The sequence below is a fragment of the Mustela erminea genome, chromosome 18 (genome assembly GCF_009829155.1).
Source record: "Mustela erminea isolate mMusErm1 chromosome 18, mMusErm1.Pri, whole genome shotgun sequence".
NCBI classification, from domain to species: domain Eukaryota; kingdom Metazoa; phylum Chordata; class Mammalia; order Carnivora; family Mustelidae; genus Mustela; species Mustela erminea.
In genome coordinates this window covers 32236570-32254818 of record NC_045631.1, presented here as the reverse complement: position 1 = coordinate 32254818, position 18249 = coordinate 32236570, and the positions used below count along the sequence as shown (strand labels likewise).

Sequence of the window (18249 nt, the reverse complement as noted above, 5' to 3'; positions counted from 1 at the left end):
CATGATATTTGAGCCATTTTATATTTTTAATTTTTTAAAAGAAGCTAGCATTACCTTATTTAATAAATAAGGTTTATAATATATCTACTTAAAAATTACTTAAACATTTTTAAATTTGTAAATAAATTTATGCCATTTCTGTTTTTCTGCAAGAGCTTACATAATAGAAACTTTATCTCTTCCTTTAAGGTTTGAAAGTGTTTCATATGCCAGATGGTCTAGGCCTAGGTCTTTTTGGAAGAGGAGATAGTTCCTATTTTTTAAATGTCTTCTAGGATTATTTTATTCAAGTTTTTGTCCTTTTCCTGAATAATTCTGTTAATGGATATTTTCCTAGAAAATGTTCCCTTTCATCAAGATAGTAAAATTTGTTTAAAAAAATAACACAGGGGTTGCCTGGGTGGCTCAGTGGGTTGGAGCCTCTGCCTTCGGCTCAGGTTGTGATCCCAGGGTCCTGGGATCGAGCCCCGCATCAGGCTCTCTGCTCTGCGAGGAGCCTGCTTCCTCCTCTCTCTCTCTCTGCCTGCCTCTCTGCCTACTTGTGATCTCTGTCTTTCAAATAAATAAGTAAAATCTTTTTAAAAAAAATAAAGAAATAAGAAGATAAAAAAATAACGGAATTTTTTTAGGTTTGATTATTTTTGTGAAACTCATTTTTATCTCATAGACGGTACTACACAATTTTTACAAAGTTATCACAGCCACAGATTTCTATAGATCATATTTGAATTATCATTCAGTATGTAATATTTCTATTGTCATTGCTTCTTTGACTCTTATTTTGAACTGTTTTAGACATTTTCTAGTAATATAGTTCCCTTCCGGTTGCTGATTTCTAGTGTCCTTCACTGAAGTCAGAAGCACATTCTCCATGGTATTAATCCTTTGACCATATATTCAGCATATAGTCAATTTTATAGAATATTTCCCATCTTTTGAAAAGCAGTCTGTTCTGCCCTAAAGTGAGTATAGTGTTAGTGTTCCCTGTATATAAATTAGGTCAAGGTTGTTAATCATGTCATTCAAATTTTCTGTTCCCCTTTTTGTTTTCTCCCAAATTTTCTATTTCCTTTTTCATTTCTTATCTTCTTTTCTTATCAGTTATTGAGCAAGAGGCATTTCATTTTAAAGTTTCCCTTAGTTCTGCTAATTTTTTACTTTCCATATCATAGGCTGTATTATAGGTATATTATGATTTTAGAATTGTTATATCCTGACAGGACATTGAATCTCTTCATCTCTAGAATGTTTCCTGCCTTAAAATCAACTCAATCTAATCATAAAGTGATACCACTTCTCTTTTTGTTGGTGTTTTGGTTTCCCATGACTATAAATATTTCTCTTTAAAAAAAAAAAAAACTGTTATATAACCCTCTAAATGTATCTAATGGAATCTAACTACTATAGTTTTTGGTACTCATAATCATTTTATTTAAAAGAAAATTCATTCATGAATTCTTCTGAGAAATTTATCATCTTTCCTTTTTTCCTGCTTTTATTTTTATTCTATGTTACCCTAGAATATTATCTTGATATAATTTCAGGAATATAGCATACTGAAGTTATAAATAAATATAAATAAATATTAAAAAATGTGGTATACTTAAAAATCAGTCATTGAAAAAAATCAGTCATTGATCATATTCTGTTGTAAAAATTTAGATAATTAAAATGTATTTGTTTTAATTTACTGTATTCATAAGCTCTGACATTAAAATTTTCTTCTGAATTGAGTAGTAATTCTGCCTTATTGGTACACAATCAAAAATACAAATATATAAATTTTCATCAATTATTTTCATAAAGGTAACTTTTAAAATATAATCATATTTCAGGGGATGAATTATTGCAGTCCAGCTCTGCCATTTACAAGATTTCCATATTTCCATGGGCATTTTTAGATTCTTCTGTACTGACATACTATATGGTGACTAACATAACATAATAAAAAGATACATATTGATACCTAATAATGCATTCTTCCACTTTGTTCTTCCTTTTAAATATTGCTTTGGCTAATCTTTTTTCTTGTCCAAATAAATTCTAGCAAAAACCTTACTATACTAAATTTCTACATTATTTTGGAAAGAAACAACATTTTTATAAATCTAAGTCTTCTACCTGCAAGCATGTTTTGACTTCTTAATTTTATCTTCTTGAATAGCAAATAATACATCTGATATATTTTTCCCAATACGAGCTTTATTAATCTTTTGCTATGTTTCTAGTTACCTTTCACTTTCTTGCCTTTATAATAAATGGTGTCTTTTTTTTGTTTTTTGTTTTTTGTTTTGTTTTTTTTTTGTTTGTTTGTTTGTTTGTTTGTTTGTTTTAAAGATTTTATTTATTTATTTTACAGAGAGAAATCACAAGTAGATGGAGAGGCAGGCAGAGAGAGAGAGAGAGAGGGAAGCAGACTCCCTGCTGAGCAGAGAGCCCGATGCGGGGCTCGATCCCAGGACCCTGAGATCACGACCTGAGCCGAAGGCAGCGGCTTAACCCACTGAGCCACCCAGGCGCCCTTTTTTTTGTTTTTAAGACTTCATTTTTTAGAGCATTTTTAGGTTCACAGCAAAACTGAGGGGAAGGTAGGGAGATTTCCTACCTGCCCTCGGCCCCAACACAGGTATAGCCCCCTTCATTATCAACACCCTGCACCAGAGTGTGGTACAGTGTTACAGTTGATGAACCTGCATTGACAACCTGCATTGACATATCATTATCACCTGGAGTTCATAGTTTAGATTATGGTTCACTCTGGGTGCTGTACATTCTATGTGAGTTTGAACAAATATAAAATGACATGTATCCATCATTATGATATCATACATAGTATTTTTTTTAAGATTTTATTTATTTATTTGACAGAGATCACAAATAGGCAGAGAGGCAGGCAGAGAGAGAGGGAAGCAGGCTCCCTGCTGAGCAGAAATCCCGAAGTGGGGCTCTATCCCAGGACCCTGAGACCATGACCTGAGCCGAAGGCAGAGGCTTAATCCACTGAGCCACCCAGGCGCCCCCATAGGTAGTATTTTTACCACTCTGATTTTTACTCCTGTGTGCTGCCTGTTCATCTCTCCACACCTGCACCCCTCACCCTGGCAATCACTGATCATCTTACTGTCTTCATAGTTTGCCCTTTCTATAATGTGATACAGTATGTAGCCTTTTCAGATTGGCTTTCCACTTAGTAAAATGCATTTAAGGTTCCTTTGTATCTTTTCATGTCTTTTCTTTGCTGATTAATATTTCATTATCTGAATGTACCGCAGTTTATCCATTTACCTATTGAAGGACGTTTGCTTGCCTTCAAGTTTTGGCAATTGTAAATAAAGCTACTATAAACATCCATTTGCAGGTTTTGTGTGAACGTAAGTTTTCAACTCCTTTGGGTAGATATCAAGGAGCCCAGGTGCTTCTTCATATAGTAAGAAGACGTTTAGTTTTATAAGAAACCATCAAACCGTCTTCCAAAATGGCTATCCCATTTTGCCACCACAGGAGCAATAAATTAGAGTTCATATCATTGAGAATGAGAATTCCCGTGATCTAGGTATTTGGAAACCTTTGGGAGATCACCCAGTCTTCTAGAATTGAGGCACTGATTTATCAGAACTGATTTAGTAGCATTTAAGGTAGGAAAACTGACCCTGTAAGAGCACTGTTTTTCTTCTGCTGTTTAAGGTGTTCTGTATTTTCCTAGCTAATGTTGACAGCAGAGGATTATTTTCTTACTGCCAAACAGTTCTCAAAGCTACTGTCCCCACTTTTGATAAGGAAAGGCAACAGTGGAGGTTGGGTGGCTTACTAACATAAGAGAAACAGGGAATTTAGAGGACTTTGGGTGAGTGTGCAAAGGTTGCTCAGCAGCTGCAAAAAATACTGGTGCTCTGAATTAGTAATTTACTTCCTTTCTAGCCAGTGATTTTAGGGCAGATAAAAGTGTATTAAGTCTGTGATACTTTGATGACAAAAGCCAAGTGGCAGTGGTAATTGTGCAAGGTCTTCTGCATGCCAATAATTTCCTGTCTGTGGCTTCAGATCAAAATGTTGTGCAGTTGTCATTGTATCAGTTTATAAGGCTTCCTTTGTTGTGTTCTGCTTGTCAACATGTAGAAGATATCCCCATAAAATGTTACCTTTCTTTTTTCACCTGAATCCATAATAAGAATAACTGAAGCAAAAGTCTCGATGTAATACTTCCATTTTCCACATCATTGCATTGTTATTTAATATTCAGTTCTATTTCACTAAATATTTGGACCTAAATATTTGGACCTAAAACTCACTAATGGGTCATCTACCACAGTTTGAAAAATACTATAAAAATCACTGCTTGTCAAGTAGCTCATCAGAAACAAACGAAAAATATCTTAATATTGTATTAGTATTCCTAAACTTTCTGTTGTTGTTGTTGTTGAAAAAAATCACCATAGTGCCTCATCTGAAGTATCAATTGATCTGTGGTTGAGGACGCTGACAGTCTGTGAAAGTAGGGAAATTCCACTATGGTTACCCCCTCAACCATCTTGTCAGAAACAACAGAGTCAAATCTTTATAATCCATCTGTTAGGGATGGCTGTTTTTCACTTGTGTTTTCTTTTTCTGGCTTGTGTTTTCTTTAATTTATTTTTTTAAAAATATTTTTGCTGAAGCATAATGGACACCCTGTGAAGTGTAAAAATCTCAAGTGTATGACGTGATGAATTTCTATTAGTATCTTGTGTATAATCACCACTCCAAAGACTCCATTGTATCACCTTTGTCCCAGTTAGCCACCACTCCCATCTTCACAATGGAACCGCTCTTCTGACTTATATTAGTGTAGCTTACTTTTGCCTGTTCTTGAACGTCTTAAAAAATAGAATCACCCAGTAGATACTCTTTCATGATGAGCTTCTTTTGTTCATCATTTCACCTGACTCGTAAGATTTCCTGAGATGCTGTGTTTCAAGAAGGAAGAATTGCTGGGTCAGTCTAAGTCAGTCCTACTTTTGTTTAGCTGACAAAAAAAACCCAAAAACCAAAAAGCTCATTTTGGAATAATACAGCATTTAATTCTAAAAATGTAATTATCCTACTGTCATTATAATCATCATTGCTATATTAAAAATTCACACCATGCTATACCTGTGGCTGGGGCAAGGTTACCTACAGAAAAGCAAGGTTGGAGCCTAGATTTAGCAGAATTCTAAACCTAGCAACCACAGACTTGAGTCTATCATAATAATATGGTGAGTTTACCATCCTAATTAAATATCATACAGGGATTATCTTAAAATCACAGAGAGAACACTGTAAATTCCCTAACGTAGACTTTTCACAGTTTGGTTTCTTGCTAAATCAGTTTGGTGGATCGCAACCCCCATTTTAACAAGTGAGAGAATAAAGTGGAAAATATCATAGTGAATTGTGTGTGCATGAGTAATGTTTCACTTATACTGGGGTCATGATAGAAAAGGCATCTCTCACTATATGTAGCAGTATGTACTCCTCTGTAAAACATTAGATATATACATTGAACAACCCCAGCGTGTGGCATTGTGTTAGCTGCTCCAGTATATTATTAAAACAAAACTCAAGCCTGTCCCTCAAGGAACTTAAGGGTATTACGTATAGAAAGGCATGTACACAAATATTAATAGTTTAAAAAACTGTAGCATTGCATGATAAGGCCGTAGTACTAACAGAGCTCAAAATATTTAGAGAAGATTCCTAACAGACTTGGCATTTGAATGAGTTTTAAATGATATACAGGATTTTATCTGCTTAAGAAGTGGATGGAACGTGCTAAGAGAATTAGCATGAATAAAAATGTATATATATAATGTGATGGTAAGTAGAGAGTATCTAGTTTTTTTTTTTTTAAAGTGAGTACATGCAGATCAGTGAAGGGAGTTAGGCCTAAAAAGGGCAAATATTACACTTAGAAGGTTATACTGTACTAATCACCAATGAAGAGCCATTAGGGAGAATTTTATGACATGATCAAAGTAATTAGAAATGGTAATCTTGTAATAGTGTTGGTTATCTTGGAAGGGAATGAAACTGGTGGTAGGTAGCCTGGATAGTGGGCAAAGGGTCTTCCCACTTGTTTCCAAATACAGAATATTAAGAACTAAACTATGGTGAAGTTGAGGATAATGGGAAGGAATAGAGAGACAGGTATATAATATTATATATAATATATATAATAGGTATAATAATATATATAACATTTTATATATAACGTATATAATTATATGTAATATAATAATAAGTGCATTACCATTGAGACTTGCATTTGGGTGTAAGAACCAAGGGAGAATGAGTTAAAGATAACTGAGAGTTTTGATTCGGATGATTAATAATGGGTTGGCTATCAGTAGAAGTAGGGAAATAAGTGGAGACGATGATAGTTGGATTTTAAAGAGTAAATTCAATATGCTGACAGGTGTAAATAATCAAAAAGCCATTGGAAATAAGGAATTGGACACAAAGGGGGATTTGGGAATGATTTGGAGAGTGATGGTTGAAGTGAGGCAGTGAATGTGGGCACTCGGGGAGAGCTTATAGAGAAAAAGGGAGAAAGGAACAACCTTTGGAGGAGTGGAAATAAAATTAAGTCATTAGAAACAGCCTAAATATTCTGAAGGTTAGGGGAGATGGTGGGATATCAAAAACCTAGGGAAGAGAAAATTTCAAAGACAGATGGCTTAAGCAATGTTCCATGAAACAGAGAAGAAAAGTTGATGGAGGGGTACATTTATTTTGTCAAATGCTAGGTTAACTACTGACATTGAACATAATTATTTTCAAAATGCGGGGACGGGAGGAAAGATTTATTAAGCAAATTATAAGAAGTGAAAGGAGGGAGCAAGAGAAAGGAAGGAGAAAACAAGGGAATATACAGAAACTTTAAGGAAAGGAGGAAATTGAATGGGTTTCTAATAGAAGGCTTTCGTCTAGGAGGGAAAAATTGACCTGAAACAGACTTTATTGTTCTGTTGAAGATGAGTTGAGTTTCAGAATGAGAACAGTAAAATAGTAGCTATCCAGAGTAGAGTAGAAATGATTTACAATGTTATTTACGGGGTGTTTCAGAGGTCGGAGGACCTGAGGGTCACAAATGATACTGGGAGAACCAGACAGGAAAGGAATGGAGAAGGGTAAGGGAACAGTCCAAGAACTGGAAGGAGGTTAGAAAACAATTATCTGTCTGAATCCTTTGAGATTAAATAGCAAAAATTCATTTCATCTGCGGCTTGCTTATTTGAAGCATATTCAAACTCTTATTAACATATGACTGAGCACAGAGAGGCTTTTCACAGAATTCACAGGTACCATCTATGACCAGTTCTCTGGCTATAAGTTTTCACTGCTTAGCCCAAAATAGCAATAGAATTATAACACATATTGTTTTATTTTGTTTTTAAGTTATAGTTTGTTCTGTGATTGTTGAAGCCTAGTGTTTTGCCTCCTAAAATGGTACCATGCGCCTTTTTCTGCATGATTTGCCACCATGTTTTAAGCTCGAAAGTTTTTAATTGCATCCCTAAAATCCCTGTCTATAATTTCACTTAGTAAAAAAAAAAAAAAATTATATATATATATATATGTATATGTATATACATATATATATATATATATATATATATATATATATATATATAGCTCTGTTATCTAGATTCTTATTTAAACTTTTGAGTTATTTCACATTTAGGTAGCATGCAAGGTAACAATGGGCTTATCTGAATATTGAGTAGCAGTGTTTCCCAGAACACTTTGTATTTGCAGACATTAGTCAAGTGAGGTGCCACAAAATAAATAAAGGTGGGACACCTGGGTGGCTTAGTGATTAAGCCTTTGTCTTTGGCTCAAGTCATGATCTCAGGGTCCTGGGAGCCTGCTTCCCCCTCTCTCTCTGCCTGCCTCTATGCCTACTTGTAATCTCTGTCTGTCAAATAAATAAACAAAAATCTTTAAATAAATAAAGGTGTAGTGGTCAAGGGTATGGCCAAATAACTTGAGGAAAAGCAACAAGTTATTAAATTTTATTTCCTTTGGGGATATTAAAAATGCTCGTTAGCAAATTATTATGGATGTTGGAAGCCTTGCAGGAAAGAAGTTCATTTTTTTTCTAAATCCTAACATTTCTCAAATTTACCTGACCACAGGGTCCGCTGCCATCGTCCCCACCACTCAGTTTGGCTTTTGTGCAAACCTAGTTAATATCCTTTAGAACATACTTCGGGAAATATTGTTACATTTGAAAATGTCTTAAAAACTAATCCTAAACAGTATAAGAATGAATTCTAGGAGTGGGTGTTGAGTACTCAAGAAAGGGTAGAGTAACGGAGATGGATGAAGGTGATGTGATGATGTAAATTGTGAAACAAATAGATACTCAAAGGTAACTGTCAGGACCAAAGGAAACAGTAGTGTGCAGGAAAAATAATTTCTCCCCCAAAAATTGAGGAATGGCCCTTACTTCAGTTATGCTAGGATTTAGAAATCAAACCTGCATTTATTGTATCTATTCCGTCATGATTTCTCTTGGGCAGTTAGTAAAAATCTGACTAACATCAGACTTCTGTGGGAATCTTGGGGTGGCCATTTATTAGCTGTGAAACCTTACATAAGTTGCTAACCTGAGCCTGTTTCCTCCTCTGCTAAATGGAGACAAGGTTATAGGAAGGATATAGTATTGAATGTATGGGGCCCTTAGCAGTATGTCTGCACATAGTAAGTTCGTAATAAATGTGATACCATTAATTTGTTTTTAAGATTTTATTTGTATATTAGAGAGAGTGAGAGTACGAACAAGTAGGGGTGGAGGGAGAGAGTGGGAAGGGCGGAGAAGGAGGGAGGAGTAGGCTTTCTGCTGAGCAGGGAGCCCGTCGTGATCCGGGGTCATGATCTGAACCGAAGGCAGAAGCTTAACCACCAGGCACCCCTATCATTAATGATTTTTATTATCTTTTGTCACTCTGAATTCATCTCTCCTGTCTGAAAGGCTCTGCCTTAAGCCCATACTTAAAAAGCAATCATTTTCTCCACATAATCCTTTAAATTATATTTTCTATACATTTTTTTAGTTCTGTTATATTTTATACATATAAGATGGCTATAATTGGACTTGGATTTTTATCTCTGATTAGATTGTCATTGGTTTTTTTTACCTTATAATTGACTGTCAGATCATGCTAGCAGTAAGAGAAGAGGAATTGCCATCTCTGCTATTTTGTGGTGGTGGTTGTTCACTTGTGCCTGAATTATTAATATTACCTTCAGTCTACAGTTTCTGTGCATGAATCTTTGTAAACTGCTTGGCTGTTAACATTGCATTTCATATAGTTAAAACAAGGTGTGGAATTAATCAGTGACCTTTACTGGGTTCACACAAACTCTCTTGGCTGATAATGTCCAGTGTTTTGCTAGCCTCAGATGCCATGTACATGGGGTGGATATTTTGGGGAGTAGTTTATGTTGATAACTCATGAAGTCTTTTTTTATTATTTTTTTAAAATTTTTAATTAATTATTTTTATTAACATATAGTGTATTATTTGCCTCAGGGGTACAGGTCTGTGAATCGTCAGGCTTACACTTCATAGCACATACCCCCCCCCAATGTCCATAACCCAACCATACTCTCTACACCCCCTCTCCCCCCAGCAACCCTCAGTTTGTTTTGTGAGATTAAGAGTCTCTTGTGGTTTGTTTCTCTCCTGATCTCCTGAAGTCTTTTTGACATCATAAACACAATCGTAGAATTTGGACCTTTAAGGGAAATTATATTGTTAAAATTGATGACATAAAGGTGACAATACAGTATGTATACCTTATAATCATCTAGATTCTGTTATAAATAACAGCAGTGCAAACTCAAGCTTAAATCAAGTTACCCCAGATTGCTTTAACATTCTCTTTCATCTAATCAGATGACTCCAAAGTAACAAAATAAATTTGGTTATTAAAATGCAAAAGCTTAACACTCGTCAAAAAGGGTTTTTATGCTAGTTCTCATAATTAGCATCTAATGCATAACTTTTTTCTTATGTTTTAATATTGACAGCTTCTTCCCTGTGATTCCTTAGAGGCAGATGAAATAGAAAGGCTTAAGCGTGAAAGAAATGATGCCTTAGAGGAAGTGAATATGCTCAAGGTAATCTCCAATTTCGCCTCCTTACGTTTTGTTGAGAAAAAAGAAACGGAAAAATATTATTATAAATTATCAAATATTATTTGTGTTCATATTAATACCAAATATTTTATAATTCATTTATTCAGCAGGCCTTTAAAGAGTCCTTTTTTTGTTTGTTTGTTTGTTTGTTTACTTACTTTTATTTCCCAATACTCATGTAAGACTCAGTGTAGACAGTGGGTTTTGCTCATACCTAAGGATCTGGCTACTTCTCACACCTTTTTGCTCTCGTGTGGGTGGCAAAGATGAGAAACCAACAAAGATTAGATGAGTCAACCAAGCAAACCATGACAATTTTGAATCCTTAAATGTTCACTGGAAAATACATTTTTCATGTTTGTCGGCATGTTTCAGAGGCCTCTTGTTTTGGTAATATAATTTGGAATTAAGGTAATATGATTAAGAGAAAAAGATACTCAGCATCCCCAAATATACTTTAAGATTTTGGTTCTTTTTTTATATATTTTCATTCTGTTTTTAATAGGATATTAAATTTAAATTATACTGTAATTTTCACAGAAATCGATTGTACTTTTCAAGTCTTCAAGAAAAGCTATATAAACTACTTGATTTGCCCTTAATTCACTATAGGAATACTTTTTTCCATTATTTTAAGTTATTTTCTGAAATAAGTAAAATTCTCTGTTTATTTACTTAATTTTTATTAAAGCAAAATCTTTACACCTCCCCAAAAAAGGAAGAAATTTCCTTCCTGCCTTAGTTTTAAAATTCCAACCCCTAGAGGAAGCCATTGTTAAACACACTTTGTTTAGCCTTTTGGAGACTTTTTTCTCTCTACAGCCAATTGTATTTCTAAAAATAAATGTATATATGCATTTTAGCTTTTATGTAAATCTCTTTACATTGAACACTTTTTTACAGCTTGCTTCCTATTTCTTTTTTCTCTTTGTTGGCCTTATATCTTGGGCTATTTTTCGAGTTAATATGTGCAGATCTGCCAAAATCCTTTTCTTTTTTTTTTTAAGGATTTTATATATTTATTTGTCAGAGGGAGAGAGAGAGAGACGAGCCAGCAGAGTGAGCAGCAGGCAGAGGGAGAAAAGCCCGATTTAGGGCTCAGGCCCAGGACCCTGGGATCACGACCTGAGCCAGAGGCAGATGGTTACCTGACTGAGCCACCCAGGTGTCCCCTGCCAAAGTCTTCTTAATGGTTCTCCTATCATCAGTGTTTCTGTCCTAGGTTATCTAGGACGGAAACTCCTTTTTTTTCTTTTAAGATTTTATTTATTTATTAGAGAGAGAGTGAGAGAGCACGCACTCATGCATGGGAGGGGCATGGAGGGGGCAAAGTAGAGGGAAAGAATCCTCAAGCAGACTCCCCGCTGAGCAGCAAAATGGATGTAGGGCTTGATCCCAGGACCCTGGGATCATGACCTGGGCTGAACCACCCAGGCACCCCTAGCCAGTTCCTTAATGATGAATATTTAGGCTACTTCCAGTTTTCCTCTACTAAAAATAAGTTCATTATAGATAGCTTTGTAGATGTATCTTGGGGCAATTTGTACAATTGTAAATGTACAAACTGAATACATTTCTGAACGTAGAATTGTTTTATCAAAGGATATGGACACATAAAATTTTATACACATTACTAAGTTACCCTTCAAAAGGCTTTACCAATTCATGTTCCTTCCAAGTGTGTATGAACATTCCATTACTAAAGGAATATTTTATAGGCTTTTTTTTTACAACTTTGAAACCACTTCTACATTTTTGGTTATAATACTTGAGAATAAAAATGAAAAAACATAAATTTAGTTTTAAGAATAAATTGACAATGATTTCCTCATATTCTCTTTGAAAGCATCGCCAATGATGGCTGTCTTGGTAAAACAGCATTTTATATAGTCCGTCTCTGCATAAGCCATTAAATTTTATGGTTCATCAGAACTTTCAGAGGTGCCTGGGTGGCTCAGTCGGTTAAGCACTGGACTTTTGATTTTGGTGTGGAGCCTTCTTAAGATTCTCTGTCTCTCCCTCTCAAAAGAAAAAAAAGAAAAACCTTTGGAGGCTCTCAGATCTTTTCATTTACTTAATGTATATCATTGTTAATGATACATTGCAATTTTATTTAAATGTCAGTATTATTAGAATTTTAACTTAAAATTGCATTTATGTAACATTTAAACAGGGCTCCCTTAAAGAGCTCTTAAATAAATCAGGGTTCACACTTAAAGTCTATGTCACGTAACTAAACATGTTCTAATGTGACAGGACCTGAAATCCCAGATACAGCATATTCTGTATTTTATAATTTCCTTTACCCACAAACCTGTCTGTTGGCTGAGAACCATTTGGTTTGCCGTGTAAAAGAGTGTACACAGCCATAAATACTTCTTCAAGGTAACATGTGTACCTTCAGTATTTCTACTTGTCTTACACACACACAGATAACAGAGGTTGTTCCGTGAAGTTCATAGAGGGCGTAGGTGTTCTCTCATCACTTGCAACATCTCTATTCTTCATGCCTGATTTGAGGCTCAAATAAAAATGAAACCAATATCATTTGATGCCAGTGGCTAATTTTTATTGGACGAGAGTGATTTTTTTAAAAGTGCTGTGGGCTTTATTTAACTTAAAGCCTTTCTGCAAAGTTCAAGATTGCTACTGCTTTGCAAAGCTGAATGAAAATAGATGTATTTTCCATTTACAGATGCAAAAAAACTAGGACACAGAGTGAAGGTGACTTGCTAGAGCATAAAAGCATGAGAGCCAGCAGTTTCTTGGCTCCTGGTCTGTGGCAGATTCATTAGATTGCTATATTAAATTCATCTTCATATACCTTCATTTCGGATCTTAGATAAGAATGAGCTGAAATATACTAGGAAACAGAATGCTTCTTATAAACATTGCAGTATTGCCATAAATATTTACCACTCAATTTAATCTTCAAGCAATTCTTCTGCTCAAGTTTATAGTAAAATTGTCCTTATATTACTCTTAGTATTTTTGATTAGATCAATAAAATGTGGATTTATTTATGATATATTTTTTAAAAGCTGAATATTTTAGGGTATGTGCTTACATTTTAATTTCAAAGATAATATTTAATTTACATGTGTGAAATTATTTATTCTATGACAGTAACTATTATTTTATATTTTGGTTACATTAGTCATATCTTCATTTGTATGGATAATCTTCCAAGCACAAGGTAAATTAGAAAAACAGTAGCCAGTCCAATTTCATATGTCCTCTTTAGTGTGCTAAGAGACCTTTACTTCTAAGTTGTGATAACCATCCTCTTCAGTTTGGAAGCTCTCTGGTGATGATTGCTTTTGCAATCATTTAGTTAGTATTTACACATTTTCATCCTGACTGAATTATTTTGGAGCTCAGATTTTGAGATTATACAAAATGACTAATCAAAGTAACAGAAAATGCATTTACATCACAATCATACTGTAGATAATTATTTTTAAATGGTATGTGGAAAGCCAGAAAAGTGACTAAGAACTACATTTTCAGATTGTAGCAATTGGATGTTTGTAGAATTTATAAATTTTGAAATAAGGCTCATTGATACTTCATAATTTGTTATTAATTCACTGGTTTTTAAATATAGGAAAAGTTATTTGAATCAGAAAGGCAAAAGAAACAATTGGCAGAAGAACTCCAGAATGTGAAACAAGTAAGTGCATGTTTTGTGTGTGTGTGTGTGTGGGGGGGGGGGTGTGTGTGCGTGTGTGTGTGCGTGCGCACGTGTGTGGACACGTGCTTTTGTTAATGTGGGTAAACAGCAGTGATGCTGTATATGTCCCGGACCTTACAGATGTGAATACTACAGTATAAAATAGCATAAGTCTTAAAAGCAATCACTTTCAGAGCTATCTGTGCTGAAGTCTTGCTACTATTGCTCAAAGAAATTGCTTTCAAAAGCAGATACCCATGGTTATCGGAAGCAAATGATCAATCTCACTGCTTTTCTATTCTTTTTTCTCTTTTTCTTTTCCTTTCTCTTTTCTTCTGTTACTCATACCTGACTATATTACAGAAAAAATAAAACAAGAAAAGAAAACCTCCAAGGCAGAGCATTTGTTACTGTTACTTTTTAAAACTAAAAAGTAATTTATTTTTACATCATTCGTCACAGGATTTTTGGTCACTTGTAATAAAATAAATACAATGACATAAAACAGATATACAAATAAATAAAATATTGATAAGGGTAGAAAGATAAAAAGAACATAGCTAGAGAGCAGTGGCAGTCACCTGATTTTGAATTGCCCAAACATTATCTCCCCAGAAAACATAAAGTCAACATGGCAAGTAAAATCATATAAGACTCATACCTTCAATATGACTGTGATGTAAAATGCCACATCCTTCAAAGTACATATAAATAGAGTAAAAAAACTTCAACAAAGTCCTGCAGCCTTCCTGCTAATGGAAGTTGGGATACAAAGAACAGAGGTGGTAAACTTTCAGTGACTCTGTTCAAAGATCAGGAAAAAACAAAGCGATTAGATGAAGTACAAACACAATCACCTCCAAAAAGAATATGCAACAATGAATGCCAGAGTCTAAGCACAGATCAGTATTGAGTGGTTCTCAGGACTTGAGAAAGTGTACAACCAGAAGTGGCAGCCTTGGAAAATAATTGCTTCTGGGAATAACCAAATGAACAGAAACAGGGTAGTATCCTTTGGAGATGAAGCAATAAGGAAATAAGAGGGGAAAATTAAAGATCTTGCAAAAATGAAAGAGAAACAAGACATACCATTCCTTTCCATCTGCCCTCACCATGACCTTCAACAACATGATCCATGAAGACACTGCACAGAAGAGCATGCTGTTGAACTAAGAACTTTTTCTCTGCAAGGGAAAAAATATGGAATAGGAAAAAATAAATAAATAAAGCTGTCCCCCTTATTATAAAACAACTGAATAATCAGGCAATATGAATTAAAGCTTTCCTTCTAACAAAAACTCTCCCAAACAATTCAACCACAAAGCTAAAGAAAACTAACACAACACTCCAAATTCAATTAAATATCCTCAAACAAAGCATTTGGCACTAAAGAAAAACACCTCAAACAGAAATTTTTTAAAAACTAAGAATAGAAATATTTTTGAAATGCAAGAAGAAATGAAATGAAAGTTGGTAAAACTTAGGGAAGAAATAGAAGAAAAAGATAAAAGCATATCAGAAATGAAAACTAAGTTTGTAAGTTGTTCAAGAAATTATACAAATGAAAAGCATCAAAAACAACAAAACACCGTAAGCAGGAAAATGATATTGAAATAAGGAAATAAAAGAGTTTCCTGAGGAAATAAAGCAACTGAGTAACACTAATATTTAGAACTATAATCCATGAAAACATTCCAGAAATAAAAGAAGACTTAAACCTATTAGTGAGTACTAGGTAATCTGACCTAAAAAGATAAACTCTAAGACATATTCAGTAAACTTACTAGGCTTCAGAGTTAGAACAGAAAATGGACAGTGTCTCCAAGTGAAAAAAATCAGACAACTTACAAAGGCTATAGAATTTAACAGCATCAGCCTTCTCAACACAGCAAAGTAAGGCCATAGGAGAGTAATATTTTCAAGAAACTAAAGGAAAGAAAATGTAAACCAAACTGTATACAGCCAACCTGACTTTCACATATCAAGACCCTAGAAAAACCATTTGGAATGTGCCAGTATTCAGGGAATACTTTCCTGAAGAATTTTGGAGACGATGTTTCATCCAGTCAAAAAATTACTCTAATAACTTTGTCCAGAATTCCCCAGAGAGTGAGCATCTCACAGATGTTATTTTATAGCAGAGACCAAAGTAAGAGTGAGTTTGCAGGTAAAAGAATAACATGTTAACAGTATATGTCAGACAAAAAAAAATCAAAAGATGCAATTTATTTTTTTAAAAATCAGAGGAAAAAGGGGGGAGAAAAAAGAGGGAAATAAAATATAACTGCTTTGCTGTATAAGTAAAGGTATCATTTAAAAATGATGTCAAATAGTAAAAAATTAGGTAAAAATAGAGGAGATTTCTGGCACTATAAAAAAGTAGTAATGCAAAGGTAACCTATAGAATGAAAAGACAAATCTTCCTAAATACCAGAAGAATTTTTTTTAAGATTTTATTTATTTATTTGACAGAGAGCACAAATAGGCAGAGAGGCAGGCAGAGAGAGAGGGGGAAGCAGGCTCCCTGCTGAGCAGAGAACCCGATGTGGGGCTCTATCCCAGGACCCTGAGACCATAACCTGAGCCGAAGGCAGAGGCTTAACCCACTGAGCCACCCAGGTGCCCCACCAAAAGGAATTTTTTAAAAAGCAAAAGGAACACACAAAATAAACCCATATAAATGTAATATATCCACACAGTAATTTCAACAAAATATGATCAAATTGAGACCACACAGTATAGTTATCTCAGTTAACATGAATGGGATCAACTCGTCTATTAAAAGGTTGTTGTAGGAAAATACAGTTTACCAAAACTGACCTCAGTAGAGATGGAAAGTTTAACAGATCAATTTCCATAAAAGAAATAAAGTTATCAAGAAACTACCCTCTAGAAAAAGATCAGGTCAGATGTTTTACAGAGAAATTTAACCAAACCTTTGACAATCCCAAAACCACATAAATATCCTCTGAAGGGATTTTTAAAAAAAAAAAAAAGAAAGAAAGAAAATTTCCTTTTTTTTTTTTTTTGAAGCTAGTGTAACATTGATTTCTAAACCTATAAAACCACACAAAAAAGGAAAATACAATTAGACTAGAACAACAACTAGGGGCATATGAATTAGGAAAAAATAAATAAAACCATCTGCTTGCAGATGACATAATAATAATCCAGAAACCCATAGACAATCAGTGATAAAACTAACTCAGTGAGAAATTCACAAGCTAGCAAGATATAAAATTAATATACAAAACTCAGTTGCATCCATGTACATAAATAATAACCTGTTAGAAGTATTAACAGTTGAGAAGCCAAAAATGATGTAGAAAAATTGGCAAAAGACATGAACAGACACCCAAAAAACATTATAAAAATGTCCCTTAATTATATGAAAAGATAATCTTTCTCATAATAAGAGAAATACCAGTTAAAATCTACACTGTGATAGAACTTCCATCTTCTGGTAATGACAGAGGGAAACACAAACACTGGTGGAAGACATCTTCTAACAGAAAACAATTTTTAAAAAGCTGGGCGTTATACAGTAGGCAACTGCCAAAGAATTGGAGAATGAACATAATCAGACAGACTGCTCCTCCTGGTTGTAAGCCTGAGCTAACAGAGTCTGACACTGGTGGAAATGGACCCACATTTCAAGCCACTTGGTATTCTAAAAGGTTCACAGACAAGTCACTGGGGAAAAGATGCTCATTATAATACATGGGGGTAGAATAAGGGAATATTTGGGGGAAAAAAATGAATCTCAGCCCTTATGACATACTTAAAAACTGTGAGTGGATTATAGATCTAAACATAAGAACTAAAATAATTAAATTCTAAAAAAAACTTTTGTGACCTTGGGTTAAACAAAAATCATTAAACTGTAACCTAAAATTAGTAAATTTTACTATATTGAAATTTAGGTAAATTCTACTTCAACAGAGGTTTGTCTGGTGGTTGTTATTTTTCTTTTCTTTTTTTTTTTTTTAAGAAAACCATGCAAATACCATTTCTTATCAATCACATTAGCAAAAATTCCAAAGCTTGACAGTACTCTGTTAGTGAGGGTATTTCAAAATAGGCATTCTCATTGGGATTGCAGAATGTTACCCCATGAAGAACTAGTAGTTTTAACAAATCTACATATTATTTACCCTTCTACCTGACAATCTTGCATCTATGAATTTACTCTGAAGGTATACCTCTAATAATAATAAAATAGATATGCACAGTATTACAGTACTATTTGTGATTAGAAAATACTGAAAACTACTTTAATCTTTCTTGAGTAATATGGATTGATTTCCAGGAGATACTACTGAGTGTAAAAAAAAAATTCAAAAGAATATAAATACTATGCAATATTTAATAAACAAGAGCAGTTATATATCTGCTTATCTTTTACAAAAGAC

The 18249-nt window shown here is 34.2% G+C and overlaps 1 protein-coding gene across 7 annotated transcripts in view; it reads left to right on the top strand.

Annotated features, from left to right (window-relative positions):
- Nucleotides 1-18249, top strand: part of STXBP4 (syntaxin binding protein 4) — a 175559-nt gene that overhangs the window by 48736 nt on the left and 108574 nt on the right. For all 7 annotated transcript variants that reach the window (XM_032319773.1, XM_032319771.1, XM_032319769.1 and 4 more), the window contains 2 exons: nucleotides 10057-10146; nucleotides 13772-13837. In XM_032319773.1, coding sequence (XP_032175664.1) covers nucleotides 10057-10146; nucleotides 13772-13837 — 156 coding nt within the window. The remainder of the gene's footprint in view (nucleotides 1-10056; nucleotides 10147-13771; nucleotides 13838-18249) is intronic.